This window comes from Semicossyphus pulcher, unplaced genomic scaffold, assembly GCF_022749685.1.
Source record: "Semicossyphus pulcher isolate SPU_LCO1_2020_fin unplaced genomic scaffold, fSemPul1.0.p SCAF_4, whole genome shotgun sequence".
In the NCBI taxonomy this organism is placed as follows: domain Eukaryota; kingdom Metazoa; phylum Chordata; class Actinopteri; order Labriformes; family Labridae; genus Semicossyphus; species Semicossyphus pulcher.
This window is the reverse complement of record NW_027211715.1, coordinates 6,497,481-6,523,535: the sequence shown is the minus strand read 5'-3', so window position 1 is coordinate 6,523,535 and position 26,055 is coordinate 6,497,481. Positions and strand designations below refer to the sequence as shown.

Sequence of the window (26,055 nt, the reverse complement as noted above, 5' to 3'; positions counted from 1 at the left end):
CAGTCACATAACCCAGAATAACCCCTACAGAGAAAGCATGTTGTTTTGTTTACCTGAGTCAGTGGAACTACAAAGGTCTGCCGGGTCGGGAACAGACAGAGTACTTCCTGGCACAGAGCCCTCCGGGTCTGGGAGGATTTGAGCCGAGCGCATGCTCTGGTCCGCTGTGTACACTCGTCTGCAGGGGGAAGCAAAAAAGGTTAATTAAAAGTAGGCTCGTTCCCATCTCTTTAAATTACAATCTCATTTAATGCTTAAATGCTCATTTAAGTTGCTGCCCTGGTCATGGTCACAGTAACAAAAAGTTTGAGCAGAGCAACATATACAGCCAAACCTGACAGATGTTCGCTTCAAAGAAATACAAATCAGAGAATAATAACATCTAAGAAAGTGGTACCAGAAAATGTGGGTTTGTTTTTTTGCTAACACAAATGATTAACTACTAATACTACTAAAAAATACTAAACAATGAATGTGCTTTAGCTTGATGATTCATTTGATTTAGAAATCATTCTGCAGTCTCACTTTGTTTTGTTGCATCACTGTAAGAAGGTGTCACCAGAAGATAGAGGCCAGAGAGTCTATTTAACAGTAGGAGGCATATCTAAGAGGCTATGCTGAAGGCCCCACAGGTGGACATAAATTTATACGTGCTACCAGGGAACATGCAAAACATGGAAACTAGAAAAAAATAGCTATTGTTGATATAAGAATCTGAGGTTAAATAAACTCATAACAGCATAAAATCAAACAGCACATGCCCTGTCATCCTATCTCTTCTCTGGTTTCTCCCAGACAATTAAATATATATAATGATATCTCAATTCTTCCTTTTTATGTCTTTATTTTTTGCTTTTTTGATTTCCTGATTTAATTTTACAACCTTCACTTACAGCACCAGCTTGAGAGAACAGTCAGAGAAATAAGTAAGTCAGCAAAAAGCGACTCCACGTTGTGTGCACCACTGGGAGAATTAATTAAAAATGCACAGACTCCCTTATGTTTATTCCTCCAATGAGGAGTTCAAAAACATTTGTCTAAATATGACAAGACCAAAAGACACAAATCCCTCCTTTCAGTTCAATGTTAAAACTGAAGATTGTGTTGAAATATTATTGAATTGTACTTGAATCATTTGATTTGACAGTCATTGTTTTACATCTTTTCTTATGAATGTGGGATTACATTTTTCCTATAGTCAAGGCTCTGAAAAGCAAATAGAAATCACATTTAGTGATAATATTTGCACTACTTGTAGGGCCTCAATACATAAAGGACTGACACCAAAGTAATATTGTAGTCTCAATTCATATTCTGAATGAGGCCCTCACTATTCTCAGGGTTTGGCACACTGAATGTCCAGAAATTAATAAACACACACTGTCATTTCCCAGAAGAACTCAAATTTCCGTCTTTGCTTGAATGCATCACTTAATCCACTATTCTCCGACATTCACGAAGCATATGAAATATTTTTTAATAATGTCAGCAGCCCCTCTAGAAAAGGTCGCGCCTTTGACAGCATCTGAGTGAAAGTACAAATATCATAGCAGAAAATGACTTTGGTAGAAGTGAAAGTCATCTATTCTAATATTACTAGAGTAAAAATCTATCTAAAGTATCTGATATGTACTGTTCTTAAGTATCAAAAGCACTTTTCTGTCATTAATTATTGAAAGTAAAAGTACAAGTAAATGGTGTTAAAAAAAGAAAGAGGTTTAAAAACTAGCTTGAATTGCTTTATGTGTGAATAGTGCTCTATAAATAAACTTGCCTTGCCTTAAAAAACTGAGTCACATGAAGAAAAATACGGTCTTCACAACTTAAAGGCCCCTTTTGGGGTTAACCTTGTTAACATGCCCATATGGTGTTTTTAATATGATACAAAAATACTCATAGTCGCTACTCACTTACATCGGACATGCCTGGACTTGACTTAAAAGCAAAACTTTGAAACAACTTTGAAAGTTTCACGTTTGCAACCAGGGATTTTGCGTACGTTTGTTTCTTCAAGGTTTTTATATCAGTTGGCATCCACAATGTTGCATTACTGCCACCCTCTGTTTTTAACCTCTCAGTTTCCATTCATTTAAAGACGCATTTTCAGTTTTAAAAAAACATTCTCCTGATTTAATTTTGAGTAACAAAGATTCTTAGGGGGAATGTTTTGGAGTAAAAGTGGAAGTTGACAGAAAACACAAAAAAACTGATACAAACATGTATTGGCACTATCAAGAGGAATACATGGTTAAAATGGTAATGAAACTAATAAGCAAAGATGTGATAATCAATTGGTTAGAAAACAAACTAAGGCACGTAACGTAGTGACAAATTGAATTTGCCACATTCATTTTTGTCATCCTGTTAAGTAGAAAAAACAAACAAACCTAGGCCTGAGCTAAAACATCTCAACATGAATCCATGTTTAACAGGATACCTGTGAGTGCTAACAAACTCAATCCAGCCTGGATGCCTGAACTCAGTATTGCTGTAGTTGAAGAAAGAAGCTTTCAAGAAACTTTTAGACTCCATGTTAGTGTAACCAAAGGACGACTCCTTCTTCTAGTCCTAATTATAACTTGCTAATGAGACGCAGACACAAATCAGTGGATCAAAGACTTGTGCACTGTAAGAGCCCACACTGCAGAGCCTTGATATAAACTACATAACTGCTGCACTAGAGACGTGAAGCAGATGATTAAAATTACTCAGAGTTTGAGATTTGTATGCCTCTACACTGACATGAAAATGTGATGAGCAATGTGTTTTTTAATAACTGCAGAATTTTTAAATCTCCTTGAAACAAACATTGAAATACCAGCAAATCTGTCAGCTTGAACATGGTGTATATGGCGCCCTCTGTCAGCGAGTCTGTGTAACTGTAACACTGAGAGTGAAGGATAAATTATGTGTCTGGACATCCCCTCCTAGAAAGCAGTCGCAGGGTTAAGGCTTCATGACTGTTATTCAGAGAAGCTATTAATAGAGAATTACTGTGATTTTAAACATGTGCCCTTTTGGAATATCCCTTCTTTCAGCCCACAGCCCTGAGAAGGGCTTTTATACCCCGACATATGTGAAAACATTTGGACAACATCTGGAATCCCCCTTTAAAGCTGTCCCTAGAGAGGCAAATAGATGTTTTATAAATGCCAACAAAAGAAAAACAAATGCTGTAATAATCAAATTAGCATTCACCTGATCCCACTGCCTACCTGAGGAAGTCTCTCAGCGCGGACAGCTCATAGCCAGGTAGATGAATGATGGTGGGATCTTTGTGCGTGTGTCCCCGAAGAACATGGGGAGCTCTGGCCAACAGTACGGCTCTGTGTGCTCGAAGCGAGCCCGAGGCAGCAAACAGAGAAACATCAGCCTCCAGCTCCTCCTGCAGCAACCTGGAGAGAGATATTACAACACCTGATGAGGAGAATTTCCCTCATAATTCCCCTTTTCAAAGTGATTAGAGGATTAAAACAAATGTTACAAAACAAAGTATAATTGGAGCCACAATGTTCATATTATGAGTGGATTTCAAAGCAAACAGAAAATGGACAATAAGAAGCCTATCTTATCCAACAGCTACGATCTATGAGATTCAAAGATGGATCTCATGTCCTAGTTTTGCACTTCAGAGTTACACAGTCCTGAGGCAGTCCATTTCTCCTTCACCACCATTATCTCTCGTCTTGCCTCCATGTCTGATCTGGCTGACCCAGAAATCAGTCAGCTTGAGGCTAATTGGGCAGTATGAGTTCAAATGCTGGTACCGTGTCCATTACTGTAACCCTCCGATGAAAAGTGGCCGAATTGATGAGCCACTCGTGCGAGAAGGAGACTCACATCCCTGTCAAGTGGAACCCAATGAACTGCTCAGATACACGTGAGCTCGATTCATGCGAGCCTCCAGTCATCATGGGTGAGCTTTAGTGTAACTTTGCCCTCTGCCAAGTTTTATGTTTCAGATCCACTGATCCTCTTATTGGGGGAAGTACTTCAGCCTTGGCTTTTCTAATACTATTACATTAAAAGAAATGTAAATTCTGTAAATCCTAGGATTTATTGTTAGACTAAAAGCTTCCTTGTTTATTGAACATTCTTTCCTCAACTGCTTTTGCTGAGTAAAATTATACGCTGGTCAAAAAAGTCATGTTTTTCTTTTAGTCAAATGTGGGTGCTTGTTTTTTTTTGGTGGATGAGGTACCAACATTCTCGACATTTAAAAGAAAAACAAAATGAGTTTGGGAATTTCAACTCCAAGGCTCGATTAATAGCTTACTTCTTAAGCTTTAAACCACATCTTGCAGTCATCCTTGCGTGTGCATTTATTGATAAAAATATGATAAAAGTAGCAAAAACACGTAAGATGTTTGCAAAAGGTAAAATCAATTTTCCATGGCAACAAGAGACTGTTAAAGGTATAATTTAGTATTGTTCTTTCATACATTTTGGGGACTCCCAAGAGCCAGATTAAACAAGAATGGTCAAAAGGGAAGCATGGCTAAGATGTCCGTATTTTCTTATCCCAGCTATAGACCATGCTCTTAACATGCTGGACCCTACAATTCCCATCATGCAATTGCTGCTGATTTAACTGAGCTAAATGAGGAAAATCACTTGCATGCCAATTTACCCCTTTCAGTCCCAGTGGACTGTCCCAGTTGTATTAAATCTCAGATGTATGTCGCATTGGACAAAAGTGTCTGCTAAATTAAATTGTGGTGTGTTGCCCTCTGTTAAGAAAGGCTTATGCACAAACTGATTCGTTTATCTCACTGTCAATCAACATATCTGAAAAAGTAAAAATTAGCTTTCATGCTTGCTTGAAATCCTTCCTCTGGTGTTATTATCGCAACACAGAGTGTATAGAGCTCATTGAAAAAGTATCAACATCGACGCGTTCGGTCATGTGCCTGAATTTGTGCCTGCAAGCATGTGCACTACTGGACCCATCAGCCTAATATTTTTCGTGCACATCTATATCTGTATGCTAAACAACTTCCTGCGGTTGCCTTAATATTTTAAAATACTTATTTGTAATACTTTCTTATCAACTGCTTTGTTATTGACTGCATACTCTACACTCCTCTTGATGGGCTGCTAAGGGAGCTGTAATGAGCAATCATATTTTACAAATAGAAGCTTAAAGTGGTTCTTCTGTAAATATTTTCTTGTCACACAATTGTTGAAGTACTATAATATAGCAACAATGATCCTGATAAATCTGGATGCACCATCTGGTTCTTTACACCTGCTTACTGTTTATGACCTAATAATGGCAAAGCATTCAAGGTTTGGATGGTTAAACACACCTGCCGTCAGAGAGCTGGTAAGCCTTTCGCTGAGCAAAATGGTGAACAAGGAAACGTTGTGATTATTGAATACGCTTTTTTTTTTGTGGCATGGAGCAGGTATGCAAGCCTTTCTTTTTACGGATGCTGCTCTTCTTATTGCCCCACATCTGCAAGATGTGTGTGCAACCACCCTTCTTCACAGCATTCAAATGTCAACAAAAAAACTGCAGGGACAGTAAGAAAAATCACCTTACTTTCAGGCGATCCTAAAATCTATTAGTGTTTCCATTTGACAGCCCTGTATTGCTTAACAAGAACCTTTAAATTGACATTAGCTGACGATCACCATTTGACCCTGGACTTTGCATACTGTCACATGTCTTACTTACCCGTTAAGGTCTGCAGATAAGGCAGATGATAAACATCTCTTCAGCTGCTCTTTGTATTTGCGCTCTTTGGCCTGGAACTCTCTTGCGGCCTCTGTCGTGATCATGGTTTATTAAGTTCCCTAGGACAGAGACAAGACAAAGATCCTTTGAATTTGTTACAAATCTTTATAGGAAATGGGAACTAGATACAACCCAGTGTCATGCTGAGGGAGTCTTTTGAGGAGGAAAGGTGAGACAGGTTATCTGAAACATTGCAAAAGGCACAAATCGTGAGTCATATACATGCCAGGTTGTTAACCGAATCAGATTTTAGATTCTGTAAATTAATGCTGCAGTACAATTGTTAAATACAATTTAATAACAATAGAAACACTTCTCTTGCCTCACCCTGCATGACTTGACACGTTTACCCACAATCCAACCCAGAGAGGCGCTGTTTTACAATTTAAATAAATGATAATGAGAAGAGGCAGTCTTGACAACCAGATACAAACTCCTTAGGCCTAACTGTTCGATGACCAAGAAATATACAAAGCTGTATTAATGAAATGACAATGTTAGCTTTAATACTACATGGCATGCTTACCTTAACGTGAACTCAGCATCAATGAACATACCACAGATAGCATCACCCAGTGTAACCTGTTTCTCTCTATTTTTAGATAAGTTCTGTTAATACAATAGCTGCCCTTGTCCATAATGAAACACTGATTCACACTCTCACACACGTACCTGTGTTAATACATGTAATTGCGTTTTCTCTGCTGGTTAGTGCCGTCATCTTAACATCACTGCTTCATTTTCCTCCTGCCGCTAGCATGCTAGCACTAGCTAACATGCGCGACCGTTAGTAGTACTTATGTACTTAAACCTTAAAGCCTGAGTACCGTGTGAGAAATATAGACCCGTAACATTAAATGCAGCCGATAATTCTCTGTAAGTGTAGGGTTCGGTAACAAGCATAAATTAAACAGACTATTATCATGAACGGGCTGACCCACTGACCGATGTTGTTGACATCACTGCTGCACGCTGTGTCCACCCACTAGGATACGGTTTGAAAAACGGAGAAGGTATGGCCAAGTCGTCACAGCCCGGAAGCTGATGCACCTGCGCAATGCAAGTAAGGAAGCTGGCCTGAAGGTGCCGTGTCCTCAAATGGTGCTTTCAGGATCTGAGTTTCAAATCTCAAAAGTCTGAATAAACATGGAAAACAAACAACGTATGATTACAAGTTTATGTGAAACAGGCGCCCTCTGGTGGCGGAGTTCCTTTCTCAAAGACAAGGCTCACATGCCTGTTATATTGCTTTGTACAGTATAAGATAAGATAGTACTTTATTGATCGGAAATTCGGTATATCCCCTTATGTGATCAAGTACATTTCAAAAGTTGATATTTATATTCATTAATGAATTAATATCTGTACTTGATTATTTCGCTAGAAACGTAGAAGGCAAATTGCGGAAATAATCTTGAAATTAACTCTGAAGCGCATTAAAGATGATAAGCATGTAATGGCCTTGTGGTATGGCAATTAAAGTACAAAAAAAACAAAAGTAAAAAGTAGGCCATGATTTTCTTATACTAAATACAGTGTCAGAAAAAGTTATTGTTGATGTTAAATACCTATTTGCATGGTACAGAGTAAACATTATAGGCCTATTAAACAAACTATAAATAGTAGTATTTATAATAATAAAACAAAATCCAACAATTGTGATTTTGATTCCATATTTATTTTTAATTAGGCATACAAGTACTGACATTAAAAATATTTGCCAGTTTCTACTGGGTTCATTTTTTACCCTCAACTGCCAAAATAAATGTTTACATTTGCCAAGAAGGTCAGCATTAGGGCATGCCCCTAACTGACACTGATGTCATTGTCCTCTCCTACACATTTTATCCTATCCCATGATGTCAGTGTGGACTGTAAATGCTTCAATCAGCATTATAGAGCCAGAGACACATAAGATTTCAAATCTTGTGCGATAGTGAGATCTATTGCTAAGTGATCTGGTGCAATATTGGTAGAACTTTTTTATAAGGTATATTTTGAGTTAAGGATTTGTAAATGGCTAATAAATTATGTTATAGGTGTTAGTAATATAAACAATAAGCCATTAATCAGGAGTACATTTGGACAAGTTTGATCTTCTTGTTTCCGATCAAGGCTTTTTGGGCAAAAGATAAAAAAGGTGAAAAAAAGATACAAATAGAAATAACTAGAAAGCATAGACCTCCGCCAAAGCCTTTTGTATGAATATGATGCAAATCCGCTTCAGAATGTAATGGGTTTTTCCTTGGCCCATGCTACATCCTTCCTTACCTCCTTCGCGGGAGTAAAAATAAGAAATTCTGTAAGAGGTCCTTGGTGGTTAGAAATAGACATTATCATGTATTGCCCAAACGTTCTCTTCTCTAAATAGCTCAGCAGTGCATGTGAGGTTTGTGCCGTTTATGTAAGCCTGATGAAACCAGCTCCTTTCACATGAACATTTCTGTTCAAATATGACCACATGGGTATTAAGCTACAAATATAAGCCTTAAACTACTCCAAATGTTTGTTGGACCGAAAATAACCAACATCGACTGCTGTATCACTCAGCTCTGTGATATATTTAACAGTACAATCATGACTATTTGTGGGCTTTCTTGTCTCTGCTATGTGAAAGTTAGTAGTGAGTGTTCACAGGCACACACATGGGGCATGAGGCACAGCTTCAAACACAGCACTGTTATTATTGTCATCCTAAAAACAGGCCAGACTTTTTAAAAGAGCAGCATAGTCCAACAGCTTGACACGTAATTTATTTATAAAATCAAATGGTGTAGACCTGGCTCAGTGGATTTCAAAATGCAGTGTGTAGGAATAGATACAAAATAGTACAATAGTCAACCATCACTGACATTTCTATACATGAAGGTCAAGATAACAACATTCTCTACAATTGAGCAAGTATCTCTGAGGAGAAAATAGAAAAAAAGAAACCTCCTTTAGACATCACTACCTGATAAAGGGAACAGGAGCGTTGTGGCTCCCAAAGGACTGTGCCCGAAGAAGAGCGGAGCAACCCAGTGAAACACACAAGTACAGCAGACGACACCACATCCCAGTCTCTCAGGACATCTTTACACCGCGACTACTTGAAAGTTAAAAGGCACCACACAATACAAGTTACAAGGAGACTTTGCCACACATTTGTAATGCTGTAACTGACAAACTTTAAGGCGGATGTCATGTGCAAAAAACATCTTGAATATGTGCCACACATACTGCCCAGTGTCCTCTCCAGTGTGCTTTGATTCTTTCCTGTACCGCTGACGTCTCTAAAAAATATTTGAAATGTGAAAGATTTAAAGAATGATTGCATTATCACTATGTTGCTTGGTATCACAGGCATATTCCAGGCTTCCAGGTGTGGCAAGTGAGAGGGGAGAAAGGGGGAGGGGCTGGCGGAAGCCTCTCTGTGGATTTAGTTCCTGTAGCTTTTACGTCCCTCTCCCTCCTTGAGGAAGGTCCATATAAGGGTGTTCACAATATCAGGCTGGTCTTGCTGGAGCCAGTGACTGGCTCCAGAAATGATGTTAAGACGGAAATGATTCCGGATGTAGAGGCGGCATGCCTCCGCCATTTCTTGCTCCAAGAAGGCATCCCGCTCCCCCCACAGAAGCAGCACCGGAGACCTGACATGGTTCTGGCTCAGGGGGAGAGAGCTACGGAGAGAAAGGGGGGGAAAAAACCTGAGTCAGTTTCTCGGATGAAGGATCTGAAAAGAAAATTTACATTAAAAATAATTTAGAATAATATATTAATATTAATATTTTATTGTATTATTTTATTGCACATCTGTCTTAAACACTTATCAAGTGTCAAGAGTGAAATTCAAGTCAAGACCAACTCTGAATACAGTTGTAAGGAATTCTACAGCTATGCACTTAAGCAGAAGGCCTTATTAGAAGCTGCACGCTCAAGCAAAAAGTATAAAGCCAAGAGGAACATCTAAACATTGTCTAAGATATAGATTAGAATATTGTGAGCATAGAGCCAGTGTGGTGCTAGATTTTAAGACAGTGCTCTATTCTTGTGTTTCACCGGCAGGTGCTTTCTGTGGTGCTGAAAGTTCATTGTCTGTGTGGGCCCGGCCTGCCTGAAGTTGTTGCTGTGATGGAGAGAACTGAAAGACTTTTGATGGACAAAACTTTAAAAAAAAATTCAGCCAGGTGCTCTCCTTGGTGCTGGAAGAGCATTGATTGTGTTACTATGATGGACAAAAGTGAAAAAAAAAGTTTTTGTTTCCTCCTGACCAGTTTTGATTTGTATTTCTGGTTTTGTTTATTTTATTTATTATTTTATGTAGTGCCTTATTGCATACCCAGTGGTGCCTTTAATTGGCATTGTCCAGTAAATGCAGATAATTTTCAAATGCATTTCTTTTGTGTAGTGAATCTATGTGATTCTGGGCTGAGTGAGTTTTGTTTTGTTCAGATAATCAGCCTATGTACTCCATGTAGCCTAATCCAGTACATGTTCTACTTCTAATATGTGGTTCAGTATATTGTTCTACTAGAGCAAACACTTTAATGTGGTGTTTGGAGTTGTGCTGGGGTTGTGTTGTTGCTCTCTGTTGTTGGAGAAAATACAGGCAAGCCTTACCCTTTTAAGGCGCATTAAAGTACTATACTTAAAAGAACAATTGTAGCCTTGACTGTCTGTTCTGTTTGATTGTACACAGTCAGGTGTGTTAACTTGAGAGGCATTGTGAAATAGCATGAAAGCTCCATGCTTACTATGTTTTCTCACGTGAGAGAACTTGGGAAAGTTGCATTTAAATAATAATTAATAATAATAATAATATATTTGTGAAGTTTTTATTTGCAGTCTTGTTATGTGCTACTGAATCAACCAGATGGCAAAGCATAGTAATGTTATAAGCTAAGGGGTAGAATAGAAATGTTTTTTTAAAGTTATTTTAGACTACCTCGATGTATTGGTATCCCACATTGTCCCACATTGTCCCACACAAATGTAGTCTTTGTCCCACATCTGGTGAATTGGGATCTGGTCACCCTACCTGTCGGGGTCCCATTCCACTATAACAACCTGCTCACTAATCATTATCCCTTACATATTATAATATATTATTCATGATATTAATATTATACTAATTATGGATAGTAAAGTCAATATAGAATTGATGACAGAAAGTGCAACATGGCTGAATGAAACTTTGCTACTTGAGATTCAGGGTCTTGGTTATAGATATAACATGTATAGCTGTGTTGATTTTCCTGGGCATCGCATTTGTGCAGATGGTAAAATGTTAGGGTAATATCAATGACTTTGGTATAACAATAACATCACTTAACATCAGCTTTGAGCTCTATGTAAGTGTAACTAACTTTGAAACAATGTTTGCTGGTTCTTACTGATCCGTTGAGCTAACAGATTAAAGCTGTTGAGAGCTAGCAAGCAAGGATGTAATAAGCCTTCCCCTTTTTTACTTTTCTTGAAATGTTTCCCACTTAGAACGTAAGATCGCACCTTTTTAGTTTTTTGGGTTACCTTTTCAAACCAGAAGCATTCCAGTTACATATACCCCCAATGACTTTGCACTTGAAATTATTCTCTGCACTTTAAAGCCTGACATCAATGTCCTCTGTTCAGTGGTGGAAGCGGTCTGACATCACCGGCTATTTGTGGATATTTTAATCACAAATTGCGATGTGCATCAAAACAGGCCGATGGAAACGATTCTTATCTCAGATTATTTAAAGGCTGATTTTAATTTGATAAATAGACCTCATCATACCGTATTATCTTTATCATGGAGATCTCATACAGTGTGTGAAATATATCTTCAGAATTCCCACTTTAATCTGTAGGATAGATCATTAATTTGTTCTTGCTTTATTTCTCTTCAAAATGACGCCAGCCTCCCACCACTCTGGCCAGGATGAGTAAAATGGATGGATGGATGTTTCTGCGTATTTATGTATTTGTGTCCCTTAGGTACAGTATGCGCTTGTAGAGAGGCTAATTGAGCATGGGTCAGTGATATTTGTTTTACGTAAGCATATAAAGGCTATTCTGAGATAACTCGCTGCTTGAGAATGGAGCAGATGGCGTGCTCAGCCATGCATGTACAGTTCACATGTTAAAAATGCATGCACTGATACTTTCTTTGATCTGATTTGTGACGATCACTCTTGGCTAGAGAGGCACGTCTTACGTGGGAGAATGACGATGAATGTAAATATAAATATTTGACCTCTTTGTGACCTTAACTGGGGGACAGGTTTAATTGTCTTTCAGTTCTTCCTATAGAGTTGTGACAGCAGATGGCGCTACTAAATTTGCATTAAATAAAATGTATGTTCTCTAGATGCACATAAAGTAACCATTTTTAAAAGTACATATAATGTGCTTTTAAACTGACTGAGTTACACTGTAGAATAACTCATGATGACCAAACAGATTCTGACTACATCAAATAATAGAATATATAATAAGTGTAACACCAACAGGGCTTTCACTTTTTATACTGCACTTTGCTAAAAAAATACTCAATACTTTTACTTAAATTAGAGTAATTTTATAAAGCAGAATTTATACTTAAAGTGTATTATTCCCCACCTGAAGACATTCCTGTAGTAGTTGAGGGCTCCGGTCAGAGCTCCCGGCTGTGAGAGTGCATACAGATAGGCCTCCAGGTCCTCTGCAGTAAGCCACCTGCCTTTTCTTCCGATTCCTGTGTTGCGGCTGGTGAACAAGGCCTTCAAAGCCTGCGGCATAGACACAAGCAAACACTGGGGTGAATTTATGTTAGCGCTGAAATTAGATTCAGAAAACATTTTCAAAAGGACGTCAGTGTCAGTGTAATATGAGTCAGAAAATGTTCTTCTTTGCTGAAATCAGCTCTGACGACCTTCGGGCACAACTCTGGCACCCTGACGTACTGCTGGCTTGACAACATCACATGCTGTGCTTTAACTTTTGAAAACGCCAACACAGTGATCGTGGGACATAATCAAATCCTACATTTGATTAGCAAATATCAAAAATATGTGAACACTTCAACATCAAATGACATTTAAAATGTTTTTCAAAGCTTAATCACTAGAGGAAGTCATTACATTTGAGAAAACTAAATACATTTTTACATTTCAGAGATAGGACTATAAGCAGATAGTTAGCTTAGCTTCACAAACAAACAAAAAACAAAACAGAAGAGTTTTTATGGGGAGGTGGCATTGATTAAACAAATCAGCTATCACGTGTTATTTAACATTAGACTCCTGCTTTAAGTCTATCAGCTCAGCTATCAGGCTGCTTGCTGTAGCATATAGGCATATTGCCCAAAATGTGAAGCCATTCCTTTGACTAAATTTAAAGGAAAGGTATGAAGACCTCGGAATAGAAGCTTTGCTGGGCAAGGTATCACATACAGGTGCTCTTTGGATACTACATGTGTACTGTGCTTTCATTTTGTTAAAGGGGACTAGAAGCGCCAATGGGTAAAATTTACCCGCAGCTGTCTATTGATTGTATGTGACTTTTTTTCCAATTCAAGCCCCCCAGTCTTTGACTTTTCCTAAAAGTGTGTTTGGTAGCGCCCCCTATTGTTAAAAAATGTCAACATAAAGTTGGATTTTAAAAATGGCCATTTATACCTATAACCGCCAGCGGGTCAAATGTACCCATGTATAGAACGCAGTCATTTTCGCTCGTCTAGATTGATACATTGTATGATGCTACGCCAACGCCTTTTTCTACTACTGTGTGTCACCAAGTTGCTCATCAAGTCATAAGAGATTCATGAATGTAAATCAGGCATTAGATTTACTCAATTCCTTGAGTGTAGGTGAGTCTGATGGTGGGGAGGTCTCTGGACTGTATGCTGGCTTTTGGTTTGTTTTCTGCGAAGCACCTTGTTCAGAAAGCGCTTTGCAAATAAAGCTTATTGTTATATATATTTCATTGTCATGTTGTCATTTTGTAAGCTGCATAAAGACACCACATCTAGCATTTCATTATACAACTTTGTGTTGTAAAATGATAAATAAATGAACCTTGTACCTTGAAAATCAGTACATTCTAATAGTGGGTAAATTATTTATTATTTATTTATTATACTGTGACCCCTGGCGGTTCTAGTGTTAAGCTATGCAATCAATTTTATTTTTAATCATGTTGGTAAAGTTTGTTTGTTTCATTTTAAAAATTATATTTTAATTTAATTATTTTTCGGAGCCTCTCCTTCCTCCTGAAACGAACAAGCCGCTTTGCCATTCAAAGGTTAGACCTTAGCCGTGATTGGCTGACAGTATTTGGAGCGAATGCGGCCGCACAGCACTGTCACTCTAAAGTTGTAGAAAACATGGCTGCTCTAGGTTCAGTTTTTCAGCCTTACATTTACGAGGCAGAATCACCAGGAGGTATCGGAATGGTAAACTGAAATCTTGACAATGACTTGACTACAAGCAAGAGCAAGAAGGCAGCCTGAGGTGAATGACGGTGAGTGACGATTGCTCTATTTCAGAGAAAGCAAGGTTCCACGTAGAAACCTGCAGCTGTTCTGAACGGCCCATTTCAGAGGCGACCTTTATAAAAATGTCACTCTGGAAAAACACAGAATTATGCAGTTTTCACTTTTTCACTGTGAACAATAAACACCCAAAAATGTGAAACCCATGCAAAATATGAGAATAACCATTTAAAAACATTTGTTAAACATGATCTCAATCAAAAATGTTTAATGGAGGTCTCCTTTAAATTTCATCCAAGGCCCTGACTGTTCTTTTAAACACTGAGGTTTACTCCTTTTATTATCTCCTCTCCATCCTTTCCTTTCTTCCATCTCCCTTTCCTGCCGTTCTCTTCCCCCTCATTCCTCATGATGTGACACTTCCTCGTTTTTGACCAATAGGCTTGTACATTGATAGAGAAGTCTCCTCCCTCTCCACTCATCAGTGTGACACATTATAGGTGTGTAAGCTGCTGCTGACAGTGACCTTGATGAAGACGCAACAAATCTGCTATTTTCAATACATATTGCTGTTTCAAATAAAGGCAGTGAGATTTTACATAATCATTACATTGCACCTTGCATCATTTTCTCTAGGGACTCGCATTTTACATTCACGATTGAGATCACATCTACCCCTACAATGAGCCCTTTACAAGATAGAATACTGTTATATTTGTATCACTGTGCACCATTTCCATGGTATAAAAAACTGATTATGGATCACTGTTTTAATGATTATACTTACATGTAAAGGCACATTTAGATATGAATGAGAATAAAGATGAGGGGAAAAAATCTTTATGATATAAATACAAATATTTTTGGTAACATGGCTTAATCCATCCTAGCGTATGATTCGTTAATAAACTAAAATGTAATATTCCCCATATGTTTACTACATGTGACCTCTGTCACAGCAGGTGGTTCATTGTGACACTGATGCAAGCAATTCAAAGAGCCTGACACTGTAATAACATGCAACACACACCAACGCAGATGCTTTAAACCACACATGCATGCCACACACAACACACACAGAGACGCAAACACACACACAACCTTGACCTTGAAACCGCTTAAGCCCACACACAACAGACCACCTTGAAATCATTGATGGAGAGCATGAGCTCCGGGAAGCGGGGCAGCTGGAAGAAAAAGAAATGACTGGATTTCAGCAGCTGGCTCGGGTGACGAAGAGCATAATCTGCAGGAGAGGAGAGAGAAGTTCAATATTAATTTTAACGCCAACTTTGCGCACGCTGTGAGGTCATAGGCGTGATAACTCTCAATGACTTTGCCTCTCTGTTTGCAGCAGCTAAACCAGCTGTTCCAGCTCCACATTAGCCTCCTGTAATTAGCTTCTTATCTACTTCCCTCAAGGCAGAAGAGGAATTGCCAGATGGATGCATACATTGAATTGAAGTAATAATACTTCCTAATTAATGACAATAATTATGGTAATATTCCAAGAGAAAAACCAGAGGCTCTCTAATTAGCATGAACAAAATTGGTTTCCTTTCACAACTTGCAGAATATTATCTGAATGCATTTGTTTGCACGTAAAGAAATCATACCTGAGAACACAGAGGGATGGGGACAGTTCAGAACGATGAGTTTTGTCACCATCTCGGGGTAATGAATGGCAAACAGCCACGCTATTGTCCCTCCCCAGTCGTGGCCAACAAGGCAACATCTGTTGTATCCTTGGGAGAGAAGCAAACACACATGAGACCTTGCTTTGTTATCGGAGTAGAAGAAAGGAATTCTGTTAATGATGAAAGAACACGATGTTCGTGCTGATGTTGCGATGTTTACTAAAGCATGTCAGTGACCTGAAAAATCAATACTATTCTCACTTCTTTATTGCTGTCTCCCTCCCTCAGAGGGCATTTACACCCATCAAATGGATGTATTTCATGACACACAGCCAGATGCAGATCAAGGTCAGGCCATCTGCGGGAGGAATTCTGATCACATTACTCCCTATGAACTAATCCCCTTACCTATGTGAGCACCATTTACAGCCACTGGTATAAATCACACGAGCAACCTAACACTCATATTACATATATGCTTCAAAATAAGACTGTTACAGCTTAGTCTGAGCCCTTTTTGGAAAATTACAGAGGGCCACAGTTCTTTCTCCTATTGGTCTCTGTATGTTTGATATGAGCACTGACAGCAGTGGGAGTGATTTAAATTTTAATTCATGTTTTAACAAGTTCATAAAAACATCTTTTTTTTTTCATTTTAGGGATACCACTAGAGTCAGACCTTATCTGACTGAACTCGCAGCCACACAATCTATTATTCAGTACCTTTTTTTAGCAGATAACCGAAAAAGCTGCATCCAGAAAGTTAACTTGGAAAAAGAAAATACATCACTGCTTCAGACACTGCGATAGAACTGATTCTGATAACCTTTCCGTGTTGTTTAAAACCTTAGTTTTATGCTCCAGCCGGCTGATTAATGGTAAATGGACTGTACTTATAATAGAGCTTTTCCAGTCTTCAGGCCGCTCAAAGCTGCTTTTACATGACATGTCACATTCACCCTTTCACACTCACATTCACACACTGATGGCAAAGGCCTATGTGTCAGTCTTCCATCATACCCGATGGCTATCCCTTCGGGAGCTGTTTGGGGTTCAGTGTCTTGCCCAGGGACACGTTGACATGCAACTGTGTCTTATTAATGTTTCTTGTTTTCTGTCTGTGTTGTTTATTGCTGTGTGAGGCTGGTGTTAAATACATGGTTAAAAGACACATCTGTAAATGTGGACTGCAGTGTGGCCCATGTGGGCTCTAACAGCTGGTGTTAACAGGGCTCTGTAGTACAATTTCAGATCAGGTCACAGTAGTTACCAGATGATCAATGCTACCCTCCCACTTGCACTGAAATAACTATTATGCATTATTGAGTGCTAAGCTCCCGGAAGCCTGTTAAGAAATTAACAGTGACAGCTAGAACAATGGAAGAAGCCTCAAAGCATTAACCATAGAGCTCTCTCGTGAGCACTTTTGAGAGAATTTAAATTTTTAATGAGGAATGTGGTCAAAACCTGCTTGAGAATATTTATCACATATTGTGGTGTCTCTGGGCTAGACTTTAATTTCGTTTAAATTGTGGAAGAAAGACGTGTTAAAACATGATTAACAGCTACTCTACTCAGAATTGTTGTTATAAAAATGGTTGTTATGGAGAGTTATTATGTGTAAAGTCTTGTCATAGTGACTAACCAACAGAGAATTATCTCTTTCTGGTTGTGAAACAAAATGAATGGAGAGAGAAACTTTGCTGTTCTCTGTCAGTCTCTCTTCAGTGCCATTTTCAGATGCACCAGCCAGCTATTTTTTGTGGTAGAGCTCTACAAATCCAGCTCAGCTTCAAACAGCCAACAGGCACCATTAGAGGCTATCTGGCAAACATAAGAGGAGCATTTCACCACTAAACAGGAGCTGCTGGATACCACAGCAGTTAAAAGTAGAAAATATGTTGGACCTGCACTTGCCAGATGGATACGAACAAAACTCCAAATACATGCTAAAGTTGCTGCATGTCTTCACTTGTAATTAGGCATCTGTTTGCTGACTGAATTTGGCATAATAATATATAAAACGATTGCTTGTGCAGCGTGCTCTACTGTCCCAAAAAGGCCAAAACAACTCTGAAGAAATCTTGCTATTAAGAGATATTTTAGCGTTACTTTGTTCCCCTTTTTGTAGTTTTAACCTTCATTTCTACTGGTTATGAAAATGTACTCACTTCAGTAATAGCTAGCTTTAAACACTCCAACATTTCAGGGACATTGTGAACCACTTTAAAAATGAGTCCATCCAATATGTTCCTAATAAATCCTTGTTACACAAGAAAACTGTGTTTGCAAAACAACTGAAGTACAGTCGATTTGGGGCATAACTTCACTATTCACTTAAGTTTTTGTCCCAGATAACTTCAGGTAACCTTTAAGTTTACCTAAAACCTGCATGATTGTGTGACTACTTTATCTCTTGCCTTATTATGCTGCTTTTCCTGGTACCTGCTTTTCTAAACCTCAACTATTAACTTGTTGAGTTTGTGTAATTATGACTGATAAGAATGTTGGACAAATTTAGGACCTGAGTTGTAAAAGACCAGAATTAACCTTCAGCAAGTTATATAAGTAAGTAGGCTAAGTAAGGACAGTGTGTAAGTGTAGCAAAGTCAGGACATGACCATCTGATTTATTTCAGCTTTCTTGTAATTGGTGCTGAAACAGTAGCTGCAACACACTTGAATACGAGGTGACAAGTGTGAAGGAGAGGACAAAGATAGAGCCACCAGACACTAACGACTGTATATGAACTCATTAGGGAATCTTCAGTGACATTTCAATCTTCAGACTGGTTATCTTACATAGTCAGTTAAAGGCACTGTGGTGTGCTGGCCAGTAAAAGAGCAAGAAATATCTTTCTGGCCAAATGATCATTAGTGGATGCTGGTGTGAGCAGACAGCCTCCGGCTAGCTTCCTTCTAATGTTAGCATGCAGACAGCAGGCTGTGGGCTCTGTATCTGCACAATGTCCCATGTTCAGTAAGAATGAGTCACAGGAAGTTTGTCATGCCATGCTGCAGGCCCGAGGGCTGTCCACAGCTTAAGACTGATAAACAAGTTTATTTTTGACTCAACGCACTGTCAAAACAGCGACAAATCTTTGTAGATTTTCAAGATTACAGACATACAGTCCTCTCACCTAAGTACTCCACAATGTCCTTGACGTCGGTGACGAGGTTATCGAAGCCATAACTTTCGTTGGAGAGTGGCAAGTCGGACTCCCCGTAGCCCCGCATGTCCACGGCCACCACGCGGAATTCACTCTTAAACTCGCGCAGCTGGTAGCGCCAGGAGAACCTGAGGCAGGAAAACAGAGGCACAGATGACTAACATTTTCTCGCTTTTTAAACTGATTATTTTCATACTGAGAGAGACAGGCTTAAACTTGTGTCTTCCTTGGCAGCTAGAGAGCCAGCTATTCCTTTTAAAGTGGTGCTCCAGCAATTAATATTTCACCATCAGGGATCAGACAAAGAAAGAGTTGTCTAAATCGATGCAGCAGAGGTTAAGATATTCTGACTTTAAGTTTGCGGTAAAGCCTAAAAACACTGGTTCCTTCATCCCCAATAATGCAATTTAAGAGGGTCTCTTGTTCCTCTGCCCTTCCAAGTGCAAACCCCCAGCTTATAACAAAAGAGTGTTTGGAGTGTCAAAGTGGAATCTGTTAGCCTGATGACATCATTTGGGTGTTTTCTCAGACTACAGAAATATCTCTTTAGAGCCAAACATTGTACAATTGTTTCACAGGCTGATAAGCATTCCCACTGACATTTAACTGAACTTGGAGTGCAACTTCAAAGGAGTGCGTCTTATAAAGTGCTCTTTAGTGGCCCTACAGACTCAAACTGTCCACTGTTTTTTATTTAGCCTTTGTTAGAGAGGACAGCTGAAGAGAGACAGGGAATATGGGGAGAGGAGAGGGGAGTGACATGCAGCAAAGGGCTGAGGGCAGCCGCTGCTTCAAGGACTGTAGCCCATGTGTTAGGGGCGCCTGGGAGTTAAACCAGCACCCCGAACTGTTCAGATTTAAGATAGTTAACTTTGACTATATATAAGAAGTGGACATTACCACCGTGACGTCACCCAATGGTTTGTAAACCCCCCTTTTGACGCCTCAGTTTGGCATTCATGACCTTGGCCATCTTGTTCTTTATTGGTGCCAGACGTTACCATAATTGGAGAACAGGGTGGATATGCATTGTTACACCTCTATCGTGATTTACAGGCCCCTTTAGTAAAGACTTGTCAATTACAGTCTTAAATCATTCCCTGCTTTATTGTCTATTTTACTTGAAATGGGACCATAATTTGAACATCATGCTGTATTGAGAAAGACTTAAAACTAGTGGTTGGAGACCATTAGCTCACATTGCACTTCCAAACTGGCTTCCCTTTTAAAAGCCAGAGGCTGTGTCCACTTCTTATATATGGTATATGATACATCACAAAGTTTTTAAAGCTGACACACAGCTTTCTGTTTGTAAGGTCACCTCAGCATAATAGAAGCTGTTTTAGATTCGAAACGCCCCCTGGTCATGCAGACCAGGCTCACTTCCTAATTGAACATCTTGTTGAGGTAGAGGCTCCTCATCAGGACTGAAATCCCCCCCCCCCCCCCCCCGCCTCCTCATCCTCAGCTGTGCAGGGGGGAAGCAATGCAGAGCCCTCTCTACAATTCTGATGAGTCAGTATAAGATCCCTGCACTCAACTCCGATCTTAGAATATAGATGAGGTTTAAAGCAAAGTAAGCCCCTCGGACCCCTCCACCCTCCCTCTGATACACAGATACACTTCTCATTTCAAAGAGGGAATTAACACATATTAAGCAAGTGTGAAGAGTTCTTTTCAACCATGTCACTCTCAGCGCAGTTCATCATTCCTGTGAAGAATATACAGCAGTGAAGCAGAAAGAGCTCTCCTATAACATTAATTAATGGCGGTCCTGCCAGCAGCTTAGATGGTTTGTTAGAGATATGGCCACGCTTACAGCTCTTGACAACCTCTCTGGCCCCAATCCAGGAGCAACTCTCAACACCATTTTTCATTTCATATCAGGAGGAGGAGATCTTGAATGCTCTGGACCATTTCCCCCCTCCCCCCCAATGGCAAATCATATCCCCTGGCTGGAGGGGATTTGTTATTGCAGCCCAGGAGCCAGACTACATAGATTTAACCTTAAACCTGAAACATTAGAGCCAAGGAATTCTCATTGTCAGCGGAAATTTCCGAGAAGTGACCGATGTAACAAATACCAGGCAGCTGAACAAGCAGAGTTTTACAGTTGGGTTGTCAGCTTCTTCTGGGTGCAGTGGAGCTCACTAATACTGTTACCGCAACTGCCCCCCGCACCCTGATTTCCCTGTGACCTACCAGAACTCAGGGAAGCCGTGTAAGAACAGCATGAGCGGCTTTCCTCTCTCTCCAGCAGCAACATAATGAAACCTAAGGCCGGACTCCTGGGTGGGAAAAAGGGACACAGGCATTAACATACAATACTTAGGCTGAGAGTCTCATCCGCAGCCTCTTTTTGGACACAATAGAACAAGTCAGCATTTTTAGCATCTATAACTGAGCCGCATAGAAGTGAGTGAAAACATTATTTAATTTTGAGGAAAACAATGAAAGAAAGGCTTACTTCTGAATCAAGACTGTATCTGTTGTTGCTACTTTATTATCTCAGAGTTCCTGTTAAAACATACTTTTTTTTAACACTCCTCAAGCATAAGTCTGAAGTTCTTCAGTTCTTCCTACACCCAAATGAAACATTTATGTTTCATTAAGTAAAGTGAAGAGATGGTTTATGGTTCCTGCATAAAACATGCGGCTGGTTCAGGAAAACAAAGTCTGTGGGGAAATCTATCTAATTACATTTACCCTGCTAGCTACTGTCCGAACAATTTCGAGGAAAATGTATTTTTGACTGCATTGCATATAAAACCAGATACATATAGGAACAGCAACAGTATGTATTTACTGTAGTATGTAATGCACTGCTGTCGGTTAAACCGTCAAAACGTATGCAGTAGTGAAAATGATCTTGCCCTGCACTAGCTAGAAGTAGCTTTAAAATGCTTCTTCAGGAACATCTTAGATCAATAATCAGTAACCGCATACTATTAATGTAACAGTCAAAGGAACCATCCTGTTGCATATACTTAGAGTATTTTCTTATTATAATCCGCCTGTTCTTTCACCTTATTACGACGCAGGATTTCATCTGCCTGTACATGTTTGTATATTTTAGTATACTTTTACCTAACTACATTATATAAATAATTATTTCACAGACACTAGGGTTTGGTTACAGACATGCCTTTGTATTTAATTACATAATATTGAACACAGGTTGTCAGTTAGAGGCTGGCAGCCCGCCGCACGTAGAGGCGGAGGAGCTGTTCTTTCAGCACCACCTGAGCGCAGCGCCAGCAAACCGTGTTTCCACCCAAAACGTCTCATAAAATAAACAGACGCCTCATGATCTGACCACAGATCAGGCCTGTTTGTCTTTTCACGACGCGACACGGCACACCAAGGTGTTGTAGCATTTTACATCTGAGCATCTTAGCATGTAATAGAGGCTCATACACACACAAACAATGGGATTTCCCCCCGTACAGTGACCAGACACCTTTCACGTCCAAGTGCATGCGTGTGTCTTACCTTGATCCTAACATAACAGTGGGTTCCCAAGGACGTGTCATTCAGACAAGCCGGGGGAGTTTCACGAATCACCCATTGGAAGGTTGTTGTCGGCCTCAGGATGATGTTCCACCAAAGTTTCAGCAGGGCTACGACGGTGCACAGAGCACAATAACCGTATATAAGCGACCAATACCCCAAAACTCTGATTTTCAGCGCAAGTCTGATTAGAAATAACAGCAAGTTGTGGAGCACTCTCGCCATCTTTACATTGCCGCAGAAAATCTATCCAGATCAAGTTACCTATTGATTTCTCTCTGTTAATCGCTCGCTGGTGTTTAAATACTGCTCTGACAATGCCGTTGTGTCGTTACCAGCGCATACGCACGACTGTCTGAAGGGAGGATCCCGAGAAACGTTTGAATGGGACGGTGGCTGGAGCATCACGTCAGATTTCACGCTTGCGTGTGACAGCACTGGTTGTTTAGCAGGAGACGGTGTTGTTGACTATACAAGGCAAGTCCGAAACCAAGCAGTAAGCCTGTCGATGCAGTCAGTGATTTACAGTGATTTCAGCACAGCTAAGAGGCGCTGTTAGGCAGAGAGGCACAGAAAATCACTGCAAAGCACCGGCGATGCACGCCTCTTTCATGGAAACAACGCTGTATAAAAGACAGTATGCATGTGTGCAAAATGTATCAATGAAATACTTCTTATTTTAATTGTCTTACCATCCAGTTCTTGAACAATAGCTGGTTGTTACATGATTTAATCATATGTGACAGCGCATTAATATTTAAATCAGATGTAATGCGGTCACAGGTGTGCTTTTATTCAGCCCTTTAAACCAAGCAATTATTTTGTTAGAAAACACAACTCAAGACGAGATTACACGCCTAGGCTTTTAAACCAGTTAACCAATTTCAGATTAGCCAAATCCCTCACGTGACTGGATATGTTACAGATTACACGTCTATTAGGCCTACTACGGTCTACAAGTTCTTCTGCCGCACTATTTTAAGTCTTTGTGTCATAGATTCTAATTGGATTTTAACCTAATTGGCGTGATTTTATTTAATGTATTGGCCAGTCTTTATACAGCATCAGATGTAGAATGTTTGAGGGAGCCTGAAAACTAAGAATTGTTGTGCATGACAATACAGAACTTGAAACCTTAGTGCTCTTCAGGGTTGCAGTGCAGAGCCCCAAATGCTGACATAATGAAATATAACAGAATTCATGAATAAGATATTCTGTTTCATAAATGATTAAAAAGCACAGTAAAAAGATAATTAAAGCTTGATACATTTCCTTTGACCTCTAATCAGTTAAAAATACTGTACTTGGACGTGATGGGGGCCTCCCTACCTTTAAATGTGACCTAATGGCTGGAAACAAAGAACTGCTGTGGCATAAATTATAATCCACCTTTCTTCTTTTAAGTGGTGAAAGAACTGAGTCTCATATGGTCGCTGAAAAAATAATGTTATTTCTAAACTCTGTATTTAGAAGTACAAAATCACCATCTGTGTGCACAGCACACAACTGCCTTACACATAAGGTTTTTTTTTAGAGGGACGCACTTTTTAATAGGGTATCCTTTATAAAAGGTCTGGAAGTTCAAACTAGTATCTATTCATAACAATAACAATAACAATAACTTTATTGATCCCCAAAGGGAAATTCACTTGTCTGGCATCTCATCTACCATTTACAGAAGAATTAAAAGTCTTCTTCTGTCAAAGATCTTCTATATCTCTCTGTCCTGCAGTGAAGAAAGAGGAGCCGTCCACCACCGTTGTTTCTTTGGTCCATCAAGGTGTTATAATGGATATGGTTAGTAAATCATTTACTTAACTATATACTTCAGTTATAAGCTTTTTATCAGAACAAGTTTCGTGTTTCCATGTTGTGAAAACGTATTTGGACAGATAGTGAGTGACCACAGCTACAAAACCAACAATTCATTACAATTAAATCACCACATTTATTAAACTATCATCTGGGATCTGGTTGTGGTAGCAGCTACGCTGGGTAGTCCAGATTTTCCATTCTTCAGCAAGGTCTTACAGAAACTCCTGGGGAATTCAGAGGTTTTCCAAAACTAATATTCCTTAAGCATGTTCAGAGTATAACCTGTGGTCTCCTGGTTGAGTGTGCCTGGAAAACCTCCAAAGGAAAGTCAGAAGCCCGTACCTGAAGCGGATTAGCTCTATCCCTTGCACCCTGTATGAGCTTCTTTTACCACTTCTAAGGGTGAGCCTATTCTATCTCGGAAGAAAACTGATTTTGCCTACTTGTTGCAGCAATCTCATTCTTTCATCACCACCAAAAAGCCAGTGACCATGGACGATGGTTGAAACGTAGATTGACAGGTGAATCTGGAGCTTAGCTTTGTGGCTAAGCTGCCTCGTCACCACAGCAGTCCAATACAATGTGAGCATTATTGACACCTGCTGACCACCTGTGAATGCATGCTCATGCAAACCGCACCGTGCATGTGGATGGTTATTGCCTGGTGAAGCCAACAGAACCACAGGCTGAAGCACCCCATGGCTGTGCCTTTAGGTGAAATCAAACAATCACAGAAATCGTGTTTGACTTACTGCTCAGAATATGGACACAGCTCTCGGTTGGATTATAAAAGCACATGATGGCAACAGCCCCTTTACCCCATACTCTAGCAATACACCCTGAACACTCCCTGGGTGAACATGGTTGTAATCCTTCTCCAAATCCACAAATGTAGACCGGCTGGACAATCTCTCATTACCCATCCACTAAGCCTGTAAGGATATAGGCCTGTTCCCTTCTTTCCAGCACCCTTGTGTAAAAGCATTCCCAAGAGAGCTGAGCAGGGTAGTAGTACCCTTCCTTTAAAACATGGAGTACATTCTCCAGTCCCCGTTTTTGTAAAAATGGAAACCAACACCATGGTCTGCCATTGTGCAGGTACATCCGGACTCCATGCAACATTGAAAAGACATGTCAGCCAAGACAACCCGACAATGTTTAGAGCCCTCTGCATATGAGGGCTAATGTCATCCACACATGGGCCCTTTAACCCTTCACTAGCCCTGCAAGATAAAGAGCTGGTCCACAAAGAATCCACATGGTTTCTCCTTTCCAGCACCCTGTAGTAAACATTCCCAGGGAGGCTTAGCAGGGTTATACCGCAGTAACTGAAGCACACCCTTTGGTCTCCTTTTTAAAAAATGGACCTCCATGCATACCTGAAAAGTTTAGGTAGAGGTAGAGTAGGTTGTCCCCCAATCAGAAGGTCAGTGGTCTGATCCCCAGCTCCTCCAGTCTACATGCTGAAGTATCCTTGGGCTTAGATACTGAACCTGAATTGCTCCCGTAGGCATAGCCTGCAGTGTGAATGTGAATGAATTTTTAGCTGATTAGTGTCTCTTGTGTGGCACTAAAATGGTGTATTAATGCATGAACGAAAGTGTACAAAGGCCTTGAGTGGTCAGAAGACTAGAAAGGCGCTACATTTTACCATATCTGCATCTGTACATGCACACCTGGCACATTGTTGCTGAAGAACTTGTTAACCTAAGAGAATTCTGCCAGGGATATGTGTTAGGCTTTCACTGTCTTT

At 39.8% G+C, this 26,055-nt stretch overlaps 2 protein-coding genes across 2 annotated transcripts in view; both read right to left on the bottom strand.

The window, feature by feature from the left end:
- Positions 1 to 6,700, bottom strand: part of btbd8 (BTB domain containing 8) — a 32,889-nt gene extending 26,189 nt beyond the window's left edge. The window contains exons 1-4 of the mRNA XM_069679719.1: positions 6,413 to 6,700; positions 5,681 to 5,799; positions 3,216 to 3,395; positions 54 to 178 (exon numbers count right to left, since the gene is read on the bottom strand). Coding sequence (XP_069535820.1) covers positions 54 to 178; positions 3,216 to 3,395; positions 5,681 to 5,784 — 409 coding nt within the window. The 5' untranslated portion in view covers positions 5,785 to 5,799; positions 6,413 to 6,700. The remainder of the gene's footprint in view (positions 1 to 53; positions 179 to 3,215; positions 3,396 to 5,680; positions 5,800 to 6,412) is intronic.
- Positions 6,701 to 8,474: 1,774 nt separating this feature from the next.
- Positions 8,475 to 22,811, bottom strand: ephx4 (epoxide hydrolase 4). Its single transcript, XM_069680591.1, has 7 exons — positions 22,470 to 22,811; positions 21,180 to 21,265; positions 18,948 to 19,105; positions 15,788 to 15,916; positions 15,314 to 15,417; positions 12,320 to 12,468; positions 8,475 to 9,399 (listed from the first exon to the last, which is right to left on the bottom strand). The coding sequence occupies exons 1-7, from the start codon at positions 22,710 to 22,712 to the stop codon at positions 9,159 to 9,161; spliced, it is 1,110 nt and encodes a 369-aa protein (XP_069536692.1). The 5' UTR covers positions 22,713 to 22,811; the 3' UTR covers positions 8,475 to 9,158.
- Between the last annotated feature and the right edge of the window lie 3,244 nt (positions 22,812 to 26,055).

Excerpts from the sequence above, each read along its gene's own strand:
- ephx4 (XM_069680591.1), bottom strand. The coding sequence starts at position 22,712 with ATGGCGAGAGTGCTCCACAACTTGCTGTTATTTCTAATCAGACTTGCG. Across the intron at positions 15,917-18,947 it reads GGACATTGTGGAGTACTTAG|GATACAACAGATGTTGCCTT; the intron begins GTGAGAGGACTG and ends TTCTCTCCCAAG. Across the intron at positions 15,418-15,787 it reads CCATCCCTCTGTGTTCTCAG|ATTATGCTCTTCGTCACCCG; the intron begins GTATGATTTCTT and ends CCTCTCCTGCAG.